Below are 25,654 nucleotides of genomic sequence, written 5' to 3'. Positions count from 1 at the left end.
ACTCGTGGATTGTTTAATTCTATAGTCTATAATTTCTCCTTCCTGATAGCTTATTTCTATATTCAGAGCATAGCAAGATCTATTTTATGTTCTCTGTGAGATCAACATTGGGAATTCTGATGCTTGACACTTTCCTGATCTACATGAAAATCTCTTTCTAGTAGCAATTTATAATACATTAACAGTACACTTTTTCTTGTTCAGTCTAACTTTTTAGCTTCTTTTCCTTGCAAGAAGAAATTTAAATTTATTATATGAATGTATATGTGTTTTGCTAACTGTCTGATTAAAGATCACAAAGAAACTTTGATTTTGCATCTCAGATTAGCAGATGGTGGACAGATGGTTTAAATTAATATTAATTTTTTAAAACATAACTTAAATTGTTTATACTGCAGATTCAAAGTTGGAAAGCCAGCTAACATCTTCAGGGTTATTAACACTCTAAAATCTACTTGCAAAAAGAAGCCAATGAAAACCCTGCATCTCCAAAGGGAAATTGATCAAATCTCAGTAAGAAAGATGGTGGGCAAGATAAAATTCTGTAATGCTAAAATCATTTTAAATAGGATTCAGAAAGAAAAAGCCTAGGAGCCTTAGAACTCAGTCTTAAGAGTTTTATATAACAAACTTTTGGGGGAGAAGGCAAGGAGTGGGTGGCAGACTATTCAAATTCAGATAGAACAGATGACATGCAGATTTAGAGGTTTTGGGTTCAAATCCTGCCTCTGACACACTCTAGTTATGTGACTATGGATAAGTAACAACTCTCTAAGCTGCATACAACTCTTTAAAAGTATAAGTTTATAAACCATAAGATTCAAACAAATACATACCTTGAGAACAATTCATTATTAAGTGGTTACTAAATATATATAGCTTAATTTATCTGACTGTTTTAAAAAAAATGTGTAGATTTTAAAAATTAACTTGTTCTTGGGTTTTGTTCTCCAAAAAAATGATGAGGATGTAGAAGGGGAAGGATATATAAGTTACAGAGTAATTCAGAAAGTGAGTAGCTAGAAGTATAGGGTTTTGGAGTTGGAAGGAATTTTAAAGTAATATTATATATCCATCTAATCTCTCTGCACTGATATCAGTATTCTCACTAAAACACTCCTGTAAGGTCATCACCTAGCCTTGCTTACTTCCACTGAGAAGGAACTCATCTCATTCAGGAATGGCTGATTATATACAGAACTGACTAATTGTGGACTAATCCATTTTAAAAAAGCAAATATTCTCCAAGAATTATGCATTGCCAGAATTGAATTTCATTCATATATTATCTGGTGTTTGAATTGCATTTGTAGCAAGTACACATTAGCCCTATTTTTTCAGGGCCAGACCTGTTACATCTTCTCTTCACTGAGGAGCCAAGATTGCAGATTAGAGACAGCACCCCAGTAGAACTCTCCCAACATTCCCCTCTGAACAACTTGAAAATAACCCCTTAAATAAAAATATGTAGTGGCAAAGTCAAGAAAAGATCAGAGTGAAATAGTCTTCCAGCTTAAGAAAAACAAGGAAGTCAGCAATACCAGAATGGGTACCAGAATGGAGCACATTCAGCAACAACAACAGTGGTAGGCCCTGGAGGTGGCTGCAGCCACCTTAAACTTAAACTCCTTAAAAAGCAGTACAGAACAAGTGGAAAAGGAGATACAAAAAAATGAAGAAAATAATTCCCTAAGACTTAAAATTGGACAAATGGAAGCTAATGACTTCATGAAGTGTCAAGAAACAATCAAAGTCAAAAGAATGGAAAATGGAAGAAAATAGGAATTATCTCATAGGAAAAGCAACTGACCTGGAAAACAGATTGAGGAGAGATAATTATTGGATTACCTGAAAGCCATGATAAAAAAAAGAGCTTAGACATCATATTTTAGGAAATATTCAAGGAAAACTGCCTCAATATCTTGGATACAGAGGGTAAAATAGATATTGAAAGAATCCACCACTCCTCAAAAAGATCCCACAATGAAAACTAAAAGGAATATTATAGCCAAATTCCAGAACTTCCAGGTCAAAAAGAAAATATTTTAAGCACCCAGAAAGAAACCATTCACAGTATCATGGAGCCACAGTCAGGATCAAACAAGGTTTAGCAGCTTTTTTGTTAAAGGAGCTGAGGGCTTGGAATATATTGCAGAAAGCAAAGGTGCTATGATTGTAATCAAGAATAATCTACCCAGAAAAACTGAGTACAGTTGATTGGGGGAATAATGGATATTTAATGAAATAGATGATCTCCAAGCCTTCCCAATGAAAAGACGAGAGCTAAGTAGAAAATTTGACATTGAAACAGAAGACTCAAGAGAAGCATAAAATGGCAAACATGAAAGAGTAATCATAAAGGACTTGATAAAGTTAAACTGTTTATATTCTTATATTAAATACGATACATGCAACTGCTATGAACTTTTTCATTATTAGGGCAGTTAGAATGAGTCTACACAGAAAGAGGGCAGATGTGTGAGTTGATTATGTTGGGATGATCTAAAAAATAAAACAAAATAGTGAGAAAGAGGGATGCACTGGGAGAAGGGGGAAGGGAGGGATAGAATGGAGAAATTTTTCTCACATGAAAGAGGCATGCAAAGAAGAGCTTTTACAGTGAAGAAGAAAACATGGGGGCTGGTGACAAATACTTGAATCTCATTCTCATTGGAATTGATTCAAAGATGGAGGAATATGTTTAACATTCAGTTGGATATAGAAATCTATCTTATCCAAGAGGAAAGTAGGACAGGAAAGGGATAAAAGGGAGGGGTAGCAAAGGGGAAGGCAGATTAAGGAAGGCAGTGTTCAAAAGCAAAACAGACTTTTGAGAAAGGACAGGATAAAAAGATAGAAGGATCAAGAAAACACAGGATGGAGGGAAATACACAGTAATCATAACTGTGAATATGAATGGGATGAGCTTGCCCATCAAATGGAAGTAGATAGCTATTGTTGTTGTTTGCCCTTCATTTTCAAAGTGAACCATGACATCAGGAAGGTGATGCCATGACTTGCAAGTGAATTGGATTTAAGTTAGGGAGGACTGTGCAAAGTTACCAGCCTCACTTTCTCCTCCAGAGTCATCTGGGTCCAGTGGCAAAATATAGATCAGGATGGCTGGAGATGGCTCCCAAGTTGATAGCAGAATGGATTAGAAACCAGAATCCAAAAATACATTGCTTATAGGAGACACACTTGAAACACAAGAATAGACCCAGAGTTAAAATAAAGAGCTGGAGAAGACTCTATTGTGCTTCAATTGAAGGGAAAAAAAGGTAGGGCATAGCAATCATGATCCCAGACAAGGCAAAAGCAAGAATAGACCTAACTCAAAGAGATAATTGGAGAAGCTATATTTTGTTTAAAATACCATAGGGTAGGAAGGATTCTGGGAAGATGGAGGGGTAAGTCAGAAAACTTTCAGATCTCCAAATTTCCTCCACCAAAAAAAGACAGAACATTGTCTCAGAGCAACAGAAATAGAGAGGGAGCAAGGAAAGGGCTGACCTTCAGGTTGGGGGAAGGTTTAGCCCGAGTGAAATGCAAACACTTCTAGGCCAACTCTGCAGAATCAACAACCAGCCCTGGGGGCAGCTGAGTTGAGAGGCAGCGTCAGCTTTAGAAATTTTCATTTTGCAGATAGTGGGGGGATCTAATGGCTGAGTAGAAGATTAAGGACCTTCCACTGTCAAGTGATGCTAAGCACAGTTGTGCTGACCAGAGTATCCTGGACTGTGTTTGCGGGCGAGGGGGGGGGGGAGTAGCTAGCATACACCTGGTGAGTGCAGTAGTGAGGAGCAGGAACTCTGTTGGCTGTAGGAACTTGCAAGAGAGCAAACCCCCTGATTTCAATTCCAGGGCAGAGAGGACAGCTGTAGCCTACAGCCACTGTAGGCACTGCAGGGAGCAAGATCATTTGTGGGACAGTCTGGCTAGGGGCCCTACTGACTGAGGACTGGAGAGGAAAGCCCAAGGCTGAGCCCTGGGACAGATCTCAGAAAATAACAGTAAGAAGGACCTGAGACTTGTGGCATCATTCCCCACAACTCAGGACTAGAACTTAATTGCATTAATAGCTGCTAAAAAACAAAATAAAAATAAAAATGAGCAAACAAAGAAGAAAGAACCCAATCATAGATAGTTACTGCAGGGAGAGAGAAAATCTAGGTTCATTTTCAGAGGAAGATAATGGAACTAAAACAGCCCTCCTTTTTCAATGAGAAACATCAAGTGCTCCCAAGCACAAAAAGAGTTCTTAGAAGAACTTAAAAAAGACTTCAAAAATCAAATAAGAGAGATTGAGGAAAAATTAGAAAAAATAAGAGCAATCCAATAAAATCAAGAAAGTTATGAAAAGAAAGTCAAACAACTGGAAACAGAGGATCAAAAACTTAAGGAAGAAAATAATTCCTTGAAAACTAGAATTGAGCTCCTCTAACCTCAATTAAAGGCTTAAGTTTCCCCCATTCTAAAATAAAGAAGTTAGAGTAGATATCTTAAATCCCTTCCAACTTACTATGGTTCTTTTATGTGCACTATTGTCAGAATCCTATCATTAGCACAGAGCAGGAAAACACAGAGCAGTTTTCTTTACTTAAAAACTTCTTTTTTGTCTTTCAAAATAGTTGTCTCAGCTAAGGTTAAATGTTTTAACTATATGTCCTCATCTCAATCAGTTGTTCAACATAATAGGCAGTGGTACAGTAGAGACATGAGTTCAAATCTGGCCTCAGACACTTAGAAGCTGTGTGACCTTGGGCAAGTCATTTAACCTCTGTCTCAGTTTCCACAGTATTAAAATGGTGATAAATGGCACCTAACCACTAGCACTTGTTGTGCACATAAAATGAGATAATATTTGTAAAGTGTTTTGCAAACCTCAACATGCTATAGAAATTCAAGCTGTTATTATTAAAATGTTTGTTTTGTTTTTAACCAGGCCTATCATTTCACTAGAACAAAGAGCTCCTTTATTAGTGCAAATCTGAAGCTGTTCTGCAGTTTATAGTTTCCAGTTTAGAAATTGGGTGATTTACTCAGGATTACATAGTCAGTGTATGTCAGAGGCAGAGTATGAATCAAGGTGTTCCTGAGTCTGAGGCCTGCCAGATCACTTTTCACACTTTACCATATTGTTTTCTCAGCAAATTAAATAAAAGGAATAAAGAGAAGTTTAAGGGGGAAGTACTAGTCATAGAGGAAAAAATGGACAGCACTATTCCACATACTGAATTCTTTTTGAGCCATGATCAAATTGTTATACTAAACCATTCTTACTATTTTTCTATTTGGTTGTAGGATATTTTCCTTAGTTGATTTTTGTTACCTTTTTATTTTTAAAGAAGGCTTTGAAATTTATTGTTAAGAAATACTTTTTCATTTTTATGATACTGAATCCTTTCTAGTTCCAATAAAAATTAAGCTAAAATTCCAAGTTTCCTTTAATAGAACTCTGTTGCTGCCTTTAAGTATTCTCATGAAATTATCTATTTCTTTCTTTTAGGAAACTACTTTACCTTTGTACTGGATCCATTTCAATACCCATTGGTGTTAAAAAACCACAAACAATTTAATTTTTCCAAGTTAGGAAATGAAGTAGGAAATAAAGTTTTCTCAGTCCCAACTGAACCATCATATGTGTTGAAAACAATGAAAGAATCCTTTAAACTTCTACAAGGCAAATTTTTAGACTTGTTTTGTAATAATCTAATGCAGAATCTGAAGCATATCATGAAAGAGCAACTTTTACAAGCCAAAAATGGAGAAACAAATCAATTATACAAGTTTTGTACATCAGTAGTATTTGAAGCCACATATTTAACCCTTTATGGGAAGGATCCTAGCACAAATATGGGTGAATTACTAGAAGACTTTGTCAAATTTGATGATGAATTCTTGAGCTTTTTGTCACCTTTACCTACTTTGTCACTAAGAGCTATCAAGAATATTCGGAAAAAGTTGATTGAAAATTTTTCATCAGAGTCCATCTCCAAAATGCAAGAACCATCAGAAGTTATTAGAGCTAGAAGAAATATTCTTGAGAAATTTACAGAGGTTCAAGATCATGAAAAAGGAGGTAAGAAACTTGTGAGTGATTACTTGTCAAAATAAAATAATTTACTATAGACCTTTGAAATTAAAAGACAAAATGGCGACCTTGAAATTTTTTATGCTCTTTCTAATTGGCTAATGATAAAATGTTTCACTCTGAAACAACCGTATATGATAATTGATTTTTTTTTTTTTTTGCTGAGGTGGTAAAACAAGATACTTAACGGTGATAATGAGAAAGATTATATGTGAGCTGCATTTACTCCCTTTACCCTTTCCTTTCCCTTCCCCCTTCGCCCCCCCAACATTACATTTTAAACTATTCTCATTAAGCAGAAAATTAGACTTCAGAAGCCTATTGGTCCTCATTAGCATTCACTGATCCTTGGCTGGGTCTGTGTCCTAACATCTTTTAATTAGCACACTGCAAATCTAATCAGTGTAATAAACGCTATTAATCTTCCTTTTCACTTATTTTCTCCCAGCACATCATTTTGCCTTTCTGTGGGCCTCTGTGGCAAACACGATTCCAGCTACATTCTGGACAGTGTATTATCTTCTGCAGCACCCAGAAGCTGTTGCAGTGTTGCGTGATGAAATTGACCATTTGCTACAGTCAACAGGTCAAAAGAAAGAACTTGATTTTAACATCCTGTTCACCAGAGAACAATTGGACAGCTTGGTCTACCTAGGTAATTTATATTTATCTGTTATGAAGAGAAAAAGGTACCTCTCTCCAAACTCTGTTTATCACTCATTTCTGTTTACTGAGAGGTGGAGGACACAGCTGCTTAATTGACATAATAACACCCATTTACATCAATTATGAATTATGTAGTTTATAGCTGTAGATACTCTCATTGCATGTAAACATTAAGGCCTAGGTAATTAACTATGCAAGGTATGCAAAAAAGCTAAATTGGAGCTTTGCAATTATTTGAGAAAAGTTTATGCCTATTAAGTTGTTTGATTCTGAGCATCTGGTGGAGTGTTCATACATTCCAAACAGCATTAAACTTTATTGATAAGAAAGGTATATTTTTTTCTGATATAAAAAGAAAGTATTTTAGAAGATCAACTTGTATACGAAATGCATTTCTTATTCCATAACATAGTACTTGTACTTTTAGTCTTGAAGTTATATTTTCTGTGCAGCTTAGAATTTGTAATTCTAAATGAATTATCATAACAAATATTTTTGTAATAGAAATTCATGATATGCAAAAAATTCAATATAATTCAACAGTAATATTAAAGTCATAAAGGAAATAGTTGATTGAAGAGATATATGTAGCTGTTTGAAATTATAGTCTAAGTTGCTAATGATTAATACGTTGTTTCCATCCCTACATAGGCTTATTTTAAAGTGATATGAGCTTTTTATCTCAATTCTTTTCTGAAACAAAAAAGGCATACCTTTTTACAAGATGTTGAAAAGTGGATAGTAGAAATGAAAGACACCTCAGAGAGCTTTGACTCCAGTCCATCAGGAACACTTCTATAGCATTCCTAAAAAGTGTTCATCCAGCCACCACTTGAATACCTCTCAGAAGGGGAACTCCATTTATTTGGAAGTTTTTTTTTCCTTATGTGTATAACTTCACACCTGCTCATTAACCAATTCCCAGTATGTGAAAAGAGGAGGAAATGGTCATCCTCCGTGTCTTCCCTATTGAAATTGTCTGGTTGAGTAGTATCTTCTAGAATAAAATATTCCTGCTTCTTTTGTCATCCAAGTTAGAATAAAACTTGAGCAAATAGTCATTGAAATTGAGATTGTTTAAATAATAGCAATAAAAAGGCAAAAGCAGAGATGTTGGAGTCAATTTAGTAATCCTTTAGCCTTTAGTCACTTTAGGTATGAAGGCCAAGTCACATGTTTCCCATTTTACAAAACTAAGAAAGTGAAATGATGTGCTTACTGGCTGTGATTCTTTTGCTATCCTGTGAATGACATTGACCAAGTAATTTAACCTCATTAAATTAATTTAATGAGTCTCCTTTTTTCTATTTCCAGAACATGATAATATTTATAACAGTTCACATTCATTGAACAAATACTATTTGTTGAGTACCTACAGCATACGAGGCTTGGAGAGAGATATAAAGATATATTAAAAAACAGTTCCTGCCTCAAGGAGGGGAAATAAGACATATACATAACTAAAGATAATAAAGGTCATATGTGACTAGTACCTAAGGAGGTTAAAGTGACTCTATCTGAAGAGATCAGAAAGGCTTTATTCTGATCAATTTAGCAAAGCTTTACTAAGTGTCTACTGTTCAGGGCACTATACTAGGTACTGGAAATAGAAACATAGTAATTCCTATAAATCAAGGTCCTCTACTGGAGAGAAATACATCACTTATACAAATATGTGTTGAACAAGGATAGTTGAGAGAAGAGAACATTAACAGCTGGGAAAATCATGGAAAGCATCAAGAGGTGGCACCAAAACTGAACCTTGAAAGTTGAAAGAAGATGAGGGTTCAGACAGGCAAAGATAAAGATGCCATTTCTTCCAGACACGGGGAATTGCTTCTGTGAATATGCAAAAGCAGGGAATGTCTAGTCATCCAGTTTGCTAAGAATATGGTGTCTGAAGGGGAATAATAAGAAATTGAGCTGGGTAAATAGGGGAGAGAGAGAGAGAAAGGGGAAGGGAGGGGCGGAGAGGGAGAGAGAGAGAAAGAGAGAGAGAGAAAGAGAGAGAGAGAGAGAGAGAGAGAGAGAGAGAGAGAGAGAGAGAGAGAGTTAGTTTTATTTGTGCGTGGTAATTTTCATATTTTCTCTTCTGTGAGACTATGAGTTCCTTGAGAGGAAGTAGCCATTTTTTGCTTCTCTTTTTACCTCTCCTTGCTTAGGATAGTGCTTGGCAAACAGTAGGTGCTTAATAAAGGATTGCTGTTGTTGACTTGCCTTGGTACCCAAACTGTTAAGGGCCTAATAGCTCAGACTAAGGAGCTTTACATTTTATCCTATAGGTCAGGGCTGTCCAACCTTAGGTTTTTATTGAAACAATAGACAATATATTTTGATTAGCCATTTTAGTGAGAGCTCTGCTCTGCGATAGCTCAGCTTCATTTACTAAAGCATTTATGTAAATTTATATGCTTGTAGGCAGGCCGCATAAATTGCATTGTGGCTGGCTGCATGGGACCCAAAGGCCATGTTTTGGACAGCCCTGCTATAGGCAATGTGAAGTCAATGAAGGTTTTTAAGCCCATGTCTTTGGAAAAACCTTTTGGCTTCTCTGTAAAGGATGGATTGGAATGAGGAAAGAACAGAAACAACTATGCCGTTAGTCCAGGCAAGAAATGATGATACTCTGAACCAGGGGGATGGCTATGAATGAAAGATATGAGAGTTCTTGTGGAGGTAAAGCCATCAAGACTTGAAGACCACTCAGATTCAAGGTTGAGTGAGAGAGATGAGAGAGAAAGAAAAAAGTCAAATATAACCTCAAGTTTACAAACCTGGGTGACTGGGGGAATGGCAGGAGAATTCCTTCAGTAGCAATGGGGGAGTTTAGAGGTGGAGCATTTTACAGGGGAAAACAAATTCTGTTTTAAACATATTGAATTTGAGAAGCTATGGAACATCGAGAAGGAAATATCTAGCAATTAAGGTGATGATACATAGTTGGAGCTCAAGAGACAGAGATTATTGTTTATTGTTCAGTCATTTAAGTCATGTCTGACTCTTCATGACCCCTTTTGAGGTTTTCTGGTAAAGATGCTGCCATTTCCTTTTCCATCTCATTTTACAGATTAAGAAAGTGAGCAAAACAGGGTTAAGTGACTTGCCTAGGGTCTCACAGCTAATATGTGTCAGAGTCTGAATTTGAACTCAGGTCTTCCTGACTCCAGGTCCAGTGCTTTATCCACTACTCTATCCAGCTGCCCAAGAGAGACTTTAGGGCTGTATATATATATATATATATATATATATATATATACATTTGGGCATTATCTGCATAGAAATGTTGATTGAACCTATGGAAGCTAAGGACATCTTCAAGATAACAAGGGTAGAGGGAAAAGAGAAGGAGCTCAAAAGAAAACTTTAGGGAATAACCATGCCAAGAAGGTGGATGATGGTCTAGCAAAGGAGATAAGGACCAGGAAAGAACAATGTCATGGAAAGCCAAGGGAGAAGGGAATATTCTGTCAAAAGCTTTAGATAGGTTAACAAGAGTGAGAAATGAGAAAAGGCCATTGAATTTAATGGCTGATTTAACTTTGGTGAAAGTAGTTTCAGTTGAAATATGGCTTTGAAAGCCAGGTGGCAAGGAATTAGACAGTAAGTGGGATGGTGAGGAAGTTGGAGTAGCAAGTCTAAACAAACCTCTTTGCTAATACCATTTGAAAGAGAAGAAATAGGGGATAACAATTTGAGAGGATGGCAGTCTCATGAGGGTGTCCTGAAGAGAGAAGCATCTAAACTGGACTTGAAAGAACGGGGAGAATCCTTACAAGTAGATTGAAGGATAAAATACTGTATAGAATGTCAACAAATCAATGAAGACAGAAAATTTTTTGTATGTATTTAAGTAGTCTATTTTGGCCATAGAGTATATGGAGAGGAGTAATAGGACTAGATAAAGACTAGAAAAATAGGTTATATCCAAATTGTTGAGGTTTTGGAATGCCAAATTAAGACATACAAACTCCATTTGATAGGTAATGGAGAATCATTGTAGGATTTTTAATAGTAGTTTTTACTTTTTTTGAGTGGGAAGGCAGGGCAGTTGGGGTTAAGTGACTTGCCCAAGGTCACACAGCTAGTGTGTCAAGTGTCTGAAGCCAGATTTGAACTCAGGTCTATCCTGACTCCAGGGCCAGTGCTCTACTCACTGCACCACCTAGCTGCCCCTATTGTAGGATTTTTAATAGGAAATTGATATGATCAGAACTCTTCTTGGGAAGATTAATTTACCTATGTTATATAAAAGGTTTGAATGTCATACCATGTCATATTATATAGAAAGCTGGCTTTGAAGTTGAGAAGAGTTGGCTGTAGTTCCTACCTCAGGTACGTACTGTGTGACCATGGGCAACTCACTTAATCCCTCGGTGCCTCAGGTAACTCTAAGACTTTAACTTGCAGAGCAGATGCCTATCTATTAATAGAGAGAGTTTCCTCACAGGGAACTTCTTCATCAATGAAAGCATAGGTATGACCCAAGAAAGGGGGAAAGTAAGATGGATTGGAGTGGAGAATGACTGGAGGCTTAGAGACCAGTAAGAAAGCTATTGAAATAGGCCAACTAACAGTTAGTGAAGTCCTGAATTTTGATGGCAATGAAAAGGTTGGATTCAAGACATATAGTATAGATAGAATTAAAAGAATTTAGCAGTTAATTGGGTGCAAAGGAGAAATCACTAATGATTTGAGGTTTCGAGCATGGATTGACTGGGGGAATAATGCTTTCATTAATAGAAATAGGAAAGTTAAAAAAGAAACATTTGGAGAAATAAAGTTGGAAAGATTATAAAGTATTTGAGGGACTTAACAGGTAGTGATGTCTAGCAGGTAGCGGGAGAAGTCAAAGATAGAAGTAGAGATTTGGCAAGTCCTTCACTTAGAGATGGGAATTTAAGTCATGGGAGTAGATGAGAGAACCAAGGAAGATAGTTTGTTGAAGGAAGGAAGGGCAAAGAGAAGAGAATAAGCGTATATTAAATGCTGATTTGGGGCTTATTACTGTGCTAAGCACTTTCAAGATAATCTCATCTGATCCTCACAACAAGCTTGTGAGGTAGGTACAATTAACCAATATGAAGCATAAAGATGTTAGAGGACTTCTCTAGAACATACAGCAGATGTCTGAGGTCAAATTTGAACTCAGTTCTTCCTTACTCCAGGCCCAGCACTCTTCTGCTGAGCCGCCTTGTTCCCTTTCTTCTGTTGAAAGTAGGAATAAAGGGGTAGCTAGGTGGTGCAGTGAGTAGAGCACCGGCCCTGGAGTCAGGAGGACCTGAGTTCGAATGTGACCTCAGACACTTGACACATGTACTAGCTGTGTGACCTTGGGCAAGTCACTTAACCCCAATTGCCCTTCCAAAAAAACAAAAAAAAGAAAGAGGGAATAAAAAAAGGTCAAAGACAAAGACTTGAGGAATGTCTCCTCTTAAGAGTGAGAAAGAGCAAGAGAAGCCAGGGAATGAGACATAGTGATGAAGAAGGTTAGAAGAAAAACATGTTTATAGCCATAAATAATTCTTCTTACTGCTTAGTACCATTTGGCAGATTTAGAGGCAAATACAGGACCAAAGACATGACAATACCTGTCTCTAGAAATTTGTCCCTTGGTTTATGACTTAAGATCATAGAAGTGGTAATGTGAAGGAAGCTTATATTTGTTACCAGCAGTAGTTCAGAAGATAAGTGGTGTTTTTCCCCGTATATTTTGCATATAATACCAGAAAAAGGTTTATTTCATTTTCGAAGAGAAATACATACAGACATACAGTATACAGACATACATACTCTAACTGAATGTGTACATTTATGGTTATTATGGATGTGTATGTACATATTGCATTATATATATATATATATATATATGTATATATATATATATATATATATATATATATATATATATATATATATATATATATATATATATATATATATATATATATATATGGAGAGAGAGAGAGAGAGAGAGAGAGAGAGAGAGAGAGAGAGGGAGAGACCTTTCAGAAATCATTTGAGGACATGCTAAGGAACCTAAAATATGATCTCAAGGTCCAGTTCAAGGCCTTTCCTGATTCTCTCCATTGTTATTTTGCCCCTTCACCCTATTTATTTATGTATTTATTCTGTACATATTTTTATTGAATAATCTAAATAGATTTTGTTTCTTTCCAACAGGATATAAGCTCCTTGAGAACAAGAAGCTTGGTTTGGTGGTTGTCACATAGTAGGCACTTAATAAATACTTGCTTAATTAAATTTAATTAGATTTTTGTCACCAGAACCTAACATAGTGCCTATCCCTAGCTATGGCACAAACTAAGTCCTTGTTTAATTGAATCAATTGGAATGTATCAAACCTGAAATTTTTCTTGTGTTAAGATTTGCCACTACTATAGAGGTATGAGTTTTTCATGGTACAAATCATTCATATATACATTAGTAGTATGAGGGCTCTCATGGCCAGGATTCCAGTTGGCATCATACAGTCATTTCATGTCAAACTTCCCCGTCTATTCTGAATCTTTAAAACATGCGTAATTACCTCAGTATAGAGGTAATGAGAATTGTAATGCTTTCCAAAATGCTGTTAGACATCACATTGTAGAAACATTTATCTTTCAACTTTTAAAAGAGTAGTAAGACCTGCCCCCCAAGTGTTTATTACACTTCATACAAATTTTTAAGTCAATCTGTAATCTCATTGCTTCTGGCATTCCCTCTAGTGATGTTGTTTGTAGCTCATCCCTACCTGGCTACCCAGTGCCACTCTTCTCCATGTCTTCCCAAAATTTTAACCATAGGGGAATCTACCCAACATGCCATTTCTTTTTCTTGACATTTAGAGGGTATCACTGAAGCATTCTGGCTGTCCATCTGTTATTCCTTGTTCTTGCCACATGACCATTCCGTCTTCTCTTCCTAATTCCTTGATGGCATCTTTTCCTCTGCTTTTCCTATGAGTTCCTCACTGAGTATATGTTGCAGCCTCCTCACATCCATCCTATTCCTTTCCATTGCTTGCTGTGCAAAACTTCTTGTCTCACCACCATACATCAACATCAGCAGAAAGTAAGTATTGAAAAGATGAGCTGTTATTTTCATGGGAAGCTTGAGGTCAGTAAGAGAGATTGCAATCTCACCTGCTCTCCTCCTTTTCAACTCTGGCTCCAAGTTAGTATCCATCTATACTATCTATCATGCACACACAGACACACACACACACATGCACACACAATTGGACAGGATCTTTTGGTGTCCGTCTAAATGCATGTTAATAATATCTATTATTTATGATAACCACTTTGAGGTTGGTAAAGCATTTTAATGGTTTGCCTCATTTTATTGTTCTAACAACCCTGGGATGCAGCTCCTATAATTATCCTCATTTTATGGAATAGGAAAATGAGGTAGATAGAGGTCAAGTGACTTGTCTAAGGCCACACAGTTTGTAAGGGTGTGAGGCTAGATTTGAGCCCAGTTCTTACTGAATCCAGAAATCCTGGCAATATGCATTCTTCATCTATTTGGTATTTCCTCTATAAATGGACAAGCCAAATTCCTTTGAGTCATTATAGATCTCTTGAAGGAGATTTTGCAATGTGTTGAGGCTTGATGCAATCAGAACAGTCCCATCCACAAACAGAAGCCTCTGGAGGTCTGTGACATCTACAGACCTATCAGAAGTTGAGGAAGTTTTCTAACATGTTGAGTGGATCCCCATGGTAAACTTTTGGGAGGACAAGGACCTCCTTGTTACACAGGCTCACAGGCATGGGTGCATTGCAACCAGCATTAGTTATAACTCCCAGACTGATGAGATCAAAGATCCAGTTGAGTATTTAAATAAGTCACTTGAATCCAGCGATCATGAATGTTAGTATAACTGCAGACCTTGCATATAGCAGGTACTCAATAAATACTTACTCAATGAAGGAATAAAGGAATTATCAGCCAAGTGTCCCATATTTCAGTGAATCTAATGCTATATATATGCTTATTGGTGGCCTCCATAATACCCAACTAACATATACTGCATGCAGGATGAATTATATTTTAGGTAATTACAAAGGAAATTCAAATTTTAAGTTCCACCTAAAGTATTCAAATATTGGACCAATTTTTAAAAATTATTTGTTTAAGCTCCATACTGTTCTACTTATCTATTCACAAAGAGCAGTAGCAGAGAACATGCTTCCTACTTTAAGCCACCCACTACTTAATATATGTAGTAGAGACATATTTTTGTCCAATGAAATAGAAATGCTTTCACATCTGGATTCCACCTCCAATGCATGTCATGGCATCACTTCCCAGATGTCATGGTCCTCTTCAAGAACAAAGGACAAACAACAACCTCTCTGAGTAGAAAGAGGAGCTGTCCCATTTGGGACCCAACTGGAACTGGCCAGTTGAGCAACACAGCTTTTTTCTTCTCTTCTGTACTCTTCTCTCCTCCTTTCTTTTCTTTTTTCTCTTCTTTTCTTGTCCTTTCATTTCCCCTTTCCTTTCATTTCCCCTTTCCTCTCCTCTCCTCTCCTCTCCTCTCCTCTCCTCTCCTCTCCTCTCCTCTCCTCTCCTCTCCTTTCTTTCCTTTTCCTTTCTTTTCCTCTGTCCACATAGGGTATCATACCCTTACCTACAGGTGCTCTGCCCAAAGGAATGAAAATTTTGATGCTGAATTCTTGTTGTTTTTTTTAAGGACCATGCCTTAAACCCAAATATCTCTGGTTCTCATTGATTGGCCAACAATAGGTCCCAGGCCATTGTTTGGGCCCTGACTGGCTCAGAGAGTAATTGTTTCTATTTTGGCCAGAAACCCTGAGAGTCTTCCCCTCCCAGATTGATTTTTTGACTAAGTAAAGAGGACATTCTCTGCCTCATTTCTTTCCTAGCCTTAATCACTGAATGGGTACCTCAGTCAAACTGAGACCTGTTAAAGATCTTAGCTTAAAAAGGCCAAGTTCTCCCATTGCATCCTGGGCCATGTCCAGTCGTCCTGATCTATATGTTGTCCCTGGACCCAGATGGCTTTGGAGGAGAAAATGAGGCTGGTGACTTTGCCCAGCCCTCCCTCACTTAAATCCAGTTCACTTGCACGTCATGGCATTATCTCCTTGATATCATGGTCCTCTTTGGGAACAAAGGACAAACGCCAACAAGAATCACATGCCTTCACTCCTGTCTTCTAAGTGTACATGTGCGGCAGAACTAATAAGATGACAACATAGCTGATGTTGCCCTTTTCACCATCTTCCACTACATCATCTTTCTACATTGGCATTCATAGTGGAAGTGATTGTACAACAGTCCATAACAATCAATAAGATGGGCAGAATGAATAGATTGCCATGTCACAGTGTATTCATTTTACAATAAAGGCAAGTACGCATAGACAACATGGCATAAGTGGATGAAGCACTAAACTTAGAAACCAGAAGCCTGGGTTTGAATCTCCGAATCCCACCCCTGACACATTCCAACTATGTGACACTGAGCAAGTCACTGAGCCTCTCAAAGCCTCAGTTTCATCCTCTACAAAATGAGACTAATAATACTTGTGCTATATACTACGTGGCTGTTGTAAGAGAAGTACTTTGCAATCCTTAGATTGCTATAGAAATGTAAGCTATTATTTACATTGCACCCTAGCCTATATTTTTGGGTGTCATGAGTTGCGGTAAATCAAAATCATCTGTCAGTTTTTGCAACCCAATTTTTGAAACTTTTCAGTGTAAAAGTGATATGTACATCTCCATCTGACTGCATTCCTTTTATTTTTCTGCCTTTGCGTGCTGTCATCTAGGGAAGTTCTCTTGCTCTAGTACATAACCAAGGGTCTTAGAAGACATATCTGCTCAGGAAACAACTTCATGTATGAAGAGAGGGAATGAAAGAACTGTATTCTAGCTGCATGAAAGCAGCAACGGAGAATCAGAACGTTGAAGGTGATGTCAGGGCTTGGAAGAGAAGTCTGTTTGCTGTGATGTGCTGGTCAGCCTTGCTCATCTGAAAGCACAGACATCCTCCCTCTAATCATCATCATGGCTACTGTTGGCATACTGTAATGCGTAGTGCAAATGATCAAAACATTTCCATTCTTGATAGTAATTTTTCCTACAATCCACTCTAGTAATCATAGTACCCCATTACCTGCTAAATGTTAGTATAAATTAGAAATCCATTATGCACAATAAGTTTTGTAAAACATTTAAAGATAGAGATTGTGTTTAATTAAAATCAACTTACATATGAAAGCCAAATGAACTAATGATTCCCAATGACCTTTTATTACCTGCAGTCCCTTGTATGGAGTGGATGATTGACAGCTTGTTGTTTGGCTACCATGTTGTATTTCAGCTGACAAGACTTTTCATTTTAACTCAATTTCCCTGCCTATCACAAGCTGGTGGCAGGCCAGGCTCAAGTCACCCAGTTTTGCCTCAGCAGCTTGCTCTATTTCTCATTAGTACGCATTTATTCAGTGGAAATTGGAAGACAAATGCTTGAAGGCATGCGAACTAAGTATAGCAAATTAGGTTTAAAGACTGAATATTTATAAGTATATTGAAACAGGGTTTCTTTTTTAAAAAAATTTAGAGTGAATTGAGAACTAAGTGCTAGCTTTGGTATAAAAGAAGTGAAGATAGAAGTAGGAGGATTCTAAGAATAACAATACTATGAGCTTTTTCTTTACATTTTGGAAATCTGTAAAAAAAAAAATTAAAAACCTCTCTGACAACACCTTATCAAAAAGCAACCTGGCTTCTCCATGATATGGAGCTTGTACAAGGAAGTTTAGCACCTCATGTGTAAGAAGGGGGGAAAAATGAGGGTCATGTTCATTTGCTGCTTGGTTATCCCTTGGTATGCTTTAAATTGCCTTGTTTGTTCGGCACTAGCACAGAAACAGATGTTGCTTTACCGTGCTGGATAATTTACTGTTCCTCGTGGTGCCGAATAGAAGTCCTCTTGAGCTGCCCAGCTGGTCTGTCAGTAGCACTGGCTGGTGTCTGCCCAACTGTGACAACTGCAAGTAGATGTGGCTTTTATTGGGCACTTGTCATTCTTTCAACTTAGCACTTTCCCCCCATATATGTACAGGGGCTTTCTGGAAAAGGAACTCTGTGTGTGTGTGTGTGTGTGTATATGTGTGTGTGTGTGTGTGTGTGTGTGTGTGTTACATTGCAGACCCACATAAGCCCCACTCTCCTTTGTTGATCATAATGTGACTCATTACTTTTGTCATCTAATGATTATCAGCATGATTGCTCAGAGCGAGAGCCAAGCTCGCCTTCCACACATAACTGGTACTGGAAGGTAAGACAGATTTGTCATTTATGATCTGACCACTAAGCCACACTTTGTGCTCCATTATTGTGATTAACTTCTGCATAAGATATGCTTGCCCAATTGTCATTTGTGATACCACAGTGGGCCCAGACTGTCATGTTTCCTGGGAGCGAGTCAGCCAATAGGCTCAGACTGTGTTATTCGGCTTGGTAAATGTGAACCTGCCATCTCATGGGATACGCTCCAGGATTCTTTTGCTTTTCTTCCTCCACCCTCCTTACTGGACTTGTTGGGGGAACATATGTCAGCTACCATTTCCCAACAACAGGCTAAAATGGTATTATCCCCTTACAGGGTTTTCCAAGGAAGTTGATAGCATTCAATTGGGGTTGAGCATTGCCTTTTGTACCCTGGAAAGTTTGGTTGCCGGTGCTGCCAGTTGAAATCTATTGTGTCAGGTGCCTTGTGGCTATGTGCAGTTGAGGCCATGTTCTGGAACCAAAGTTGGTGTGTGTGTGTGTGTGTGTGTGTGTGTGTGTGTGTGTGTGTGTGTGTTCCTGGCTTCCTCGTCAACAAGCGGATTTGACTCTGCCTGATTATAGTAACAAAGGCAGTCTAAAAGAATATGCACAACCTCATTGTACGTCACATCGAATCACTACCCTGGCCACACAGAGCTGACCGCAGCCTCATTTCTTTAGACAAATGCATGCTTAAGGAATAACCTCCTGTGACAAAACATTCAAGCCTCCCCCGCCTGTTTTTATTATGCAAGCTGGGCACAGATTTAATTTTTAGTGAAACCAACTTTGTTATCTTTTATGCAGACATAACTCTGCTGTGAAGTGCCCATCTTTAATAATGTAACCTGTGGGTACTGTGGGCTACAAAGCCTTGCTAACTGGTCACAAGGAGAGAATTTGTGTTTGTATGCATGCATATGTTTTATTGCAAACTATAAACATAGCTACTTATGATTTTGTCAGAAATATTCTATTTGGAGTTGTTTTTGCATTGATGAATTGAAGGAATCAGATTTTATATTCGAGCCCCTATCCCATACATACTGGAGGAAAAATAGTCAGTTTTGATTATGAAGAGAAAGATGCAGACCTAGACAGGAGCTACATCCTGATATGCATGCTATCAGAATGATTTATGCAAATTATGCATATTATTCCCAAAGGAATTCCTCCTCAAACTGCCAGGATAAATTGCCGGAAATTAGCCATAAAATCTGTCGTGCTGGGAGCAAAAGGTGAAGGCCACTGGGAGAGCAAGGACGTCCAGCTTCTGGAGTCTTCCAGGACATGATAGAGCTGGATTATATTATGGAGGTCCTGAGAAGGAAGTGCTTTCTCCTATAGTATTTTCCCAACAAATACTGAATCACACTTTATTTACCACCAACATAAGGAAATTTATGCTATTAAGGGCCTCAATTCTTCTCTAACAACTAATCTAGCTTTGAATAATATTGGTATTTTTCAAAGAGATGGAACAACCTTTCACTAAAATGCATTGTTTTCCCTGGAAGTTGAATGACTACTGTTCCAGATGAAGGATTGCTTAGAGTTTATAACATTCTTTCCAACTAACTGGCAATGTCAGGCCTACTACTCCCTGTTACACCAAAGTATCAAAGTAGAAGGGATCATGACATCTAAAGATTCTCTTTTGGCTTTCTTGCCTTCTCACTCCTCACTGGTTGCTTCCATGAGTTACTTCCCTTTTGCTCCCTGTTGGGTGTGTGCAAGAAAACATCTCTTTTTTTTTTCAATTGATCCTTTAGGCAGACAGTATATGGATAACTAGGTGGTCCTTCTAAGAAACATCCATAATTTAATAACTAATTTTTGTTTTTTTCTTACTACAGAAAGTATGATTAATGAGAGCTTGCGATTGGCCTCAATTTCTAGTATTATACGTTTTAATGAAGAGGATGTCACCCTAAATTTAGGAAATGGAGACGTCAATCTACGAAAAGGAGATACCACTATCATTTACCCACCATTCCTGCACTATGACCCAGAAATCTTTGAGCAGCCTGAGGTAAACATTCAGCTGATGCATGCTATTTATTTTTTAGTCTCCTACTTCATTGCCTTCATGGGAGTTTTGTTTATATCCTGCTGTTCATCTAAACAAACAAAAAAGTCTTCCAACTTTATATTGTGTTTTCTAGTACCCAAAGGTCATAGGATCATAGATTTAGAGCTGGAAGAAACCTAAGAGGTCCTTTATTCTAGTACCTTCTTCTTCCAGATGAATGATTAAGGCCCCAAGAAGTGAAGATATTTGGGAAAGGAAACATAAATTGTACAGCTATGATTTGAACCCTTATCCTGTGACCCAAATCTAGCCTTTTTTCATTGTACTGCATTGACCAAGAAATGCAGTGCCAAAGCTATTGCTCTTTTCAAAGACAATGACCTATTTTGACTTCCATATATGTCATGATAAATATAGGCTTTGTTTGGCAGGGGATCATTGCATAGAAGTGTAAGAATCAGAGGAAGCATTATACAAAGTTAGAAAAGTATAAAACCTGGATTTTTTTTTAAAAGTGAGGCAATCAGCATTAAGTGACTTGCCCAGGGTCACATAGCTAGTAAATGTCTAAGGCTGGATTTGAGCTCAGGAGAATAGGGATTTGTTATCAAATAATGTTAACTTTCTAGTTCAGGGTCTTTAAAGCAGGATTAACTCTTCTAAACTCTAAAATTAGCATGGTTTTCTTTGCATCAAAAGCTTTTTGGTCTTTGTTTTGTTTTGTTTTGACCTCTCATCTTAGAGATTTGCCCCTTGTTGATCAATTATTTTGGTGTTGTGAACTTGTGTTTGTAAAACTGTTGCTTTGACTCTAAAGCTCTGGGTATAATTGTGTCATCTCCTTGTATTTTTTTCTGAAGCTAGAGTTAATGAATATCAAAGACTGGAAATTAATCCACCCTGGCTCATCCTTTAATACAACCTCTGAAGTTCATCACCTGCATGCAAATTGAATATGGTCCTACTCTTCCCTAGCTTTGAGGGAAGGGTTATTGTTACAGTGGTCTCTTTAGTGAAATGCAATTTGTGAAAGGTGGATTTCTGTGTCCTTATACAAATACATGGCAGGATCATATTTAGATATGCCATCTAAGTAGTTAGACATTTGTGGATCTGACTGGATTAGAATATAGTCTAATTAATAAAGTTAAGGATGGTTTGAATCACCAAAAAAAGGATAGTTTATTTGTGAAAGCATTTTAGAAAAATCTCCAAAGTACTCTACCAAAGTGGTCTACTCTGACCAGTGACGATGACCATTATCATCCTCCTCACTCTCATTTTAAGGAAAGCGCCTGGAGATTTATTTTGAATATTCTATCATTTGTTTCTTGTGTGACACTGAGCACGATCACCACCTTTCTGTACCTTATTTTCCTCATTCGTAGAATGGGATGATAATACGCTACTTTTTTAAAAGGGGTTTTGTGAGCAAAATGCTTCATAAAATTATACATTTGTAAGTTATGATTCTTGTTGTTAAACACTCTGCTTGAGGCAGGTCTTTGTGTGTTGCCTCCATAATACCCAGCTAACATATACTTCAACCAGTTGCAAGTGAGTCAGAGACTGCAGTGTTCCAAACTGAAGAATGGTTGGTCGCTAGCAACAGCATTTGCACTCTTAGCCAGAGCTGCTGCATTTTAAACAATGACTGGGGAACAGGCCCTCTTTAGGACTGATAGAATCACATGTCCAAGAATAAAACTCAAAGGTCTGTGAAATTCCTACCCCCAAACATCCAGAATGCTGCCCTTTGTTGCCGTTAAGTTGTTTTTCCAGTTGTGTTTGACTCTTCAGGACCCCATTTAGGGTTTTCTTGACAGAGACACTAGAATGGTTTTCCATTTCCTTATCCAGCTCATTTTACAGAGGAGGAAACTGAGGTAAACAGGGCTAAGTGACTTGCCCAGGGTCACACAGCTAGTAAGTGTCTGAGACCAGATTTGAAATCAGGAAGCTGAGTCATCTTGACTCCAGTCCCAGTACTCTATCCAGTATGTCACTTAGCTGCTCCTATCCTACTAGGCTTTTAACTAATTTATAAATTGGACTACTACTAAAAAATTATACTTTTAATCTATATCACCAATGTTCTTGGCACATAGTAAGTGCTTTTCAGATGCTCTTCATTCAGCCAGTCTTTTAATGTGTTCTTGCTGCTTAAGAAAAAGAGAATGATATGATATAAGAATAAGCTTAAACAAAGTCGGTAACCTTCTATAATAAGTCTATTACCATCATAGACTCTGAAGTCCTAGTATCTCTAAACCAGGTTTAAAACATACCCAACATGTCTCTACTCCATTTATTAGCTGTTCAACCCTGATCAAGTCACTTAATCTCCTTTGTATCTCAGTTTCTTTATCTGTAAAATGGGAAATAATAATTCGCACATTACCTCATGGAAAGTATTTTGTAACCCTTAAAGTAATTTATAAGCTAATATATAGAACTAATATGTTAATTCAGCCTTAAGATTTTAAATTATCAAATAAAATATAACCAAGGAAATGATCATAGACTTTTAGAAAAACAACACCATGAGGTTTTAATATAGTGCTTTCACTGGTCCCCTAGCTTATTTCCTTGCCTCTCACAGCTTTTAAGATTTTATGACAGAAGTGAACACATGATTAATAGGGAGAAATGCCTCTTCCAGCATTCCACCTGGTCCTATCATGATGCGGCAGTTCTGGGGAGCACCACAATACCCTGGCATGCAGCCAGTTAGGTCATGCCAGGGAACCAGAGGTGCACTGCATGGCACCAGTGAACTCTCTAAATGCTGTAAAGCGACCCAGCCACTCTGCTTTGCTAAAAAGTGATGTGTGGGGCCAAAATACATCAAAACCCCTGGGAAAAGCTCCCAGTGCCTACCAATAGTCCTCATGCTCCTCAGATCTGGGGATCTTCTCAAATGCTGAGTATAGCTGTTCGTGGTCACTGCAGACAAAGACTTTGAGCACTTCGTATTCAGACAGCATCAGACTGGATACACCAAAAGCCACAAAATCTTTAATGTCCCAGAAACTTTTGACCTCATTTCACCAAATATACTGTATCATAGCTTTGGAGTGGGTCATATAATAGCTATCACATTTTTTTTCAGTTGTTCTTAGAGACCCCAGCAAATAAATACTAAGTGAATTAGTGTAAGTATGTGTTCAAGCTCAAGTTTCTCTTCTAAGAAATTTCCAAGGATATTGAATGTAAGGAAAGTGTATATATCATTTTAGACACTTCAATCATGTATCCATATTATGGCTTCTTTGTTTAATATATTTTGTATGATGTGTGTTGCCTTTTAAAATGGGAAAGACTTTAAGTTATTTGTGAGCACTGTATATTCACCAGTGTGTCACTCATAGTTTTAAAAGAAGATTAGTATTATCTGTTTATAATGCCTGTTAATAAAAGAATTTGCAATTCTGTAAAATTGTTGTGTAGCAGCAAGCACCCTAGCATACCCAGGATGGCCTGCTAGCACAGGTTTTTGATCATCTTTGCTAGGAAAGATAGCTTTTTAAGGGGTCAACAGTCTTCTTTAATTACAGCCACTAGTTCAGAGGAAAAGTCAGTGCCCTGAACATCAGAGAAAATACAAGCGGAGAAAATATAAGCAGAGAAATTAGCATAAAGACCAACAGACAGGGCTCTGACTGCCTGAATCGAAGCAATATTGCTATACACTTTACATATATCACTGAATCGAGAGAGCCTTTACATCTGAGCAGTTGGGGGATCTGAACATACAGCTACTCAGTCTTAACCATGAAATTAAAAGATCCTTCTCATAAGCAAACCCCCAAAGCAAAATACCAGCTCAGAGTGTGTGTGTGTGTGTGTGTGTGTGTGTGTGTGTGCGTATGTGTGTATATATATATGTGTGTGTGTATATATATATATATATATATATATACATATATATATATATATATACTTCTCAGAGCCAGAAGGCATCACAACCCTTGTGACTCAGTGCCTAATCAACTTAGTACCAAAAGATGTGAAAGCCTTCCAACAAACAAGCCTCTCCTAAGCAAGCTTCCCTTAATGGGCTCCATGTGAGGCCTGTTAATAGATGGGGAAGATTTTCATATCCCATTAACATTACATGCTGCTAAACAATCTTTGGATCTTAATCCTCATCAAACAAATCTATCAAAAAAAGATGACTGAGCTTTAGGTTTCACATAAGCCATTTACTAATGAAATAGCAACATTTCCCCTTAGTTTTACATCCTAAATTTAGAATACTCCCAGAAATTCTACATAATACAGTACAGACTAAACCGTAGCTCTTTTTTAAAAACCTGTTTCCATGGTCTCCTTATGAATTTTGACATACATCTACGAAGTTTATGTGTACATCCAAATGTAACAGCAAGTGCAGTGTCATTAATGCTAAAATGTTAATCTTACTCTGCTACCCAAAGTGTAGTCTGGGCCAGCATATTTGACAGCTGTATGTTTTTCTGGTCTTACCTTTCTGTAACAATGGAGTGAGCAGGTGAGCAGGAAAACCAGAGGAGTGGCATTGCTGAGGGAGAAGAAAACTAAGAGAACATAGTGTCAAGGCTCACAAGACACCACAGAGGTGAGGAAAGACTGCTCCATCATACATTGGGGTGCTTACTCATTTGGTTGATAGCACCCTCTCTTAGACAAGTGGAGCAAAAATTTGTGACTTTCTGTGGCTTTGTCATGATGCCAAGATACTATTAATCAGCCCCAATATTCACGTATTTTTATTTATTACATTATACTATGGATACAGGGAGGTCTAGTGGATAGAAGGATGGCCTTGGAGTCAGGAAGACCTGAATCCAAATCTTGCCCCTAAGACCTATTAGCTTTGTGACCTTTGTCAAATCACTTAATTTCTAGGTTTTATCTGCCAAATTAGAGATTGGCTATGATCTTCTCTTGTAATAGGAGATTCCCACGCTGATGAAATTATATATCCTTTGTGTAGCAATGTATATTGAAATGCCTTATATATCAATACTTTGATTAGTAAATGCTCCTGGAAAAGCAAGAATTGTTTTTTGAATTTAAACCAAAATTGAATTTTAACAAAATTGGCCTGAGTATGGCTGGGATTAGGAAAAGTTCTATGCTGCTTAATGACAAGTCTGTGGCCATAGTGATGAAGAACACTGTAGTGGTTCCTGAAATATGATTTCTGCAGAAGGCCAAGGTCTAGACGTCTATTCCTACACCCTGTCCCTTGGGAGAGGCTACAGATGTCTTGTGTGTATGTGTGTTTGTCAGGGGGACCATGAATAAATGAATGTTTAATTTAAAACATGATAATATTAAGTAGCACATCGCTCCTTAATGTCTGTAAGGTACTTTATGAATATTATTTCACTTTGTCCTCAACAGTTCTGGGAGGTGAACAGTATTATTTCCCCCATTTTCTAGATTATTTCACTGAGGCAGACAGAGGTTTGTGATTTGCCTAAGGCCACACAGTAAATATCCGAGGACAGATTTGGACCCAAGACTTCCTGGCTCCAGGTTTAGCACTCTGTTCACCTT

The 25,654-nt window shown here is 37.6% G+C and overlaps 1 protein-coding gene across 1 annotated transcript in view; it reads left to right on the top strand.

The window, feature by feature from the left end:
• The window catches only part of LOC118837146 (cytochrome P450 7B1), a 310,918-nt gene that overhangs the window by 274,224 nt on the left and 11,040 nt on the right, over nt 1–25,654 (top strand). Inside the window, exons 3-5 of the mRNA XM_036744136.1 lie at nt 5,510–6,082; nt 6,543–6,749; nt 19,932–20,107. Of these exons, the coding sequence (XP_036600031.1) occupies nt 5,510–6,082; nt 6,543–6,749; nt 19,932–20,107 (956 nt within the window). The remainder of the gene's footprint in view (nt 1–5,509; nt 6,083–6,542; nt 6,750–19,931; nt 20,108–25,654) is intronic.

This window comes from Trichosurus vulpecula, chromosome 1 (genome assembly GCF_011100635.1).
Source record: "Trichosurus vulpecula isolate mTriVul1 chromosome 1, mTriVul1.pri, whole genome shotgun sequence".
Lineage (NCBI taxonomy): Eukaryota > Metazoa > Chordata > Mammalia > Diprotodontia > Phalangeridae > Trichosurus > Trichosurus vulpecula.
The sequence above is the reverse complement of the archived record's forward strand: the minus strand, read 5'-3'. Positions and strand labels throughout refer to the sequence as shown.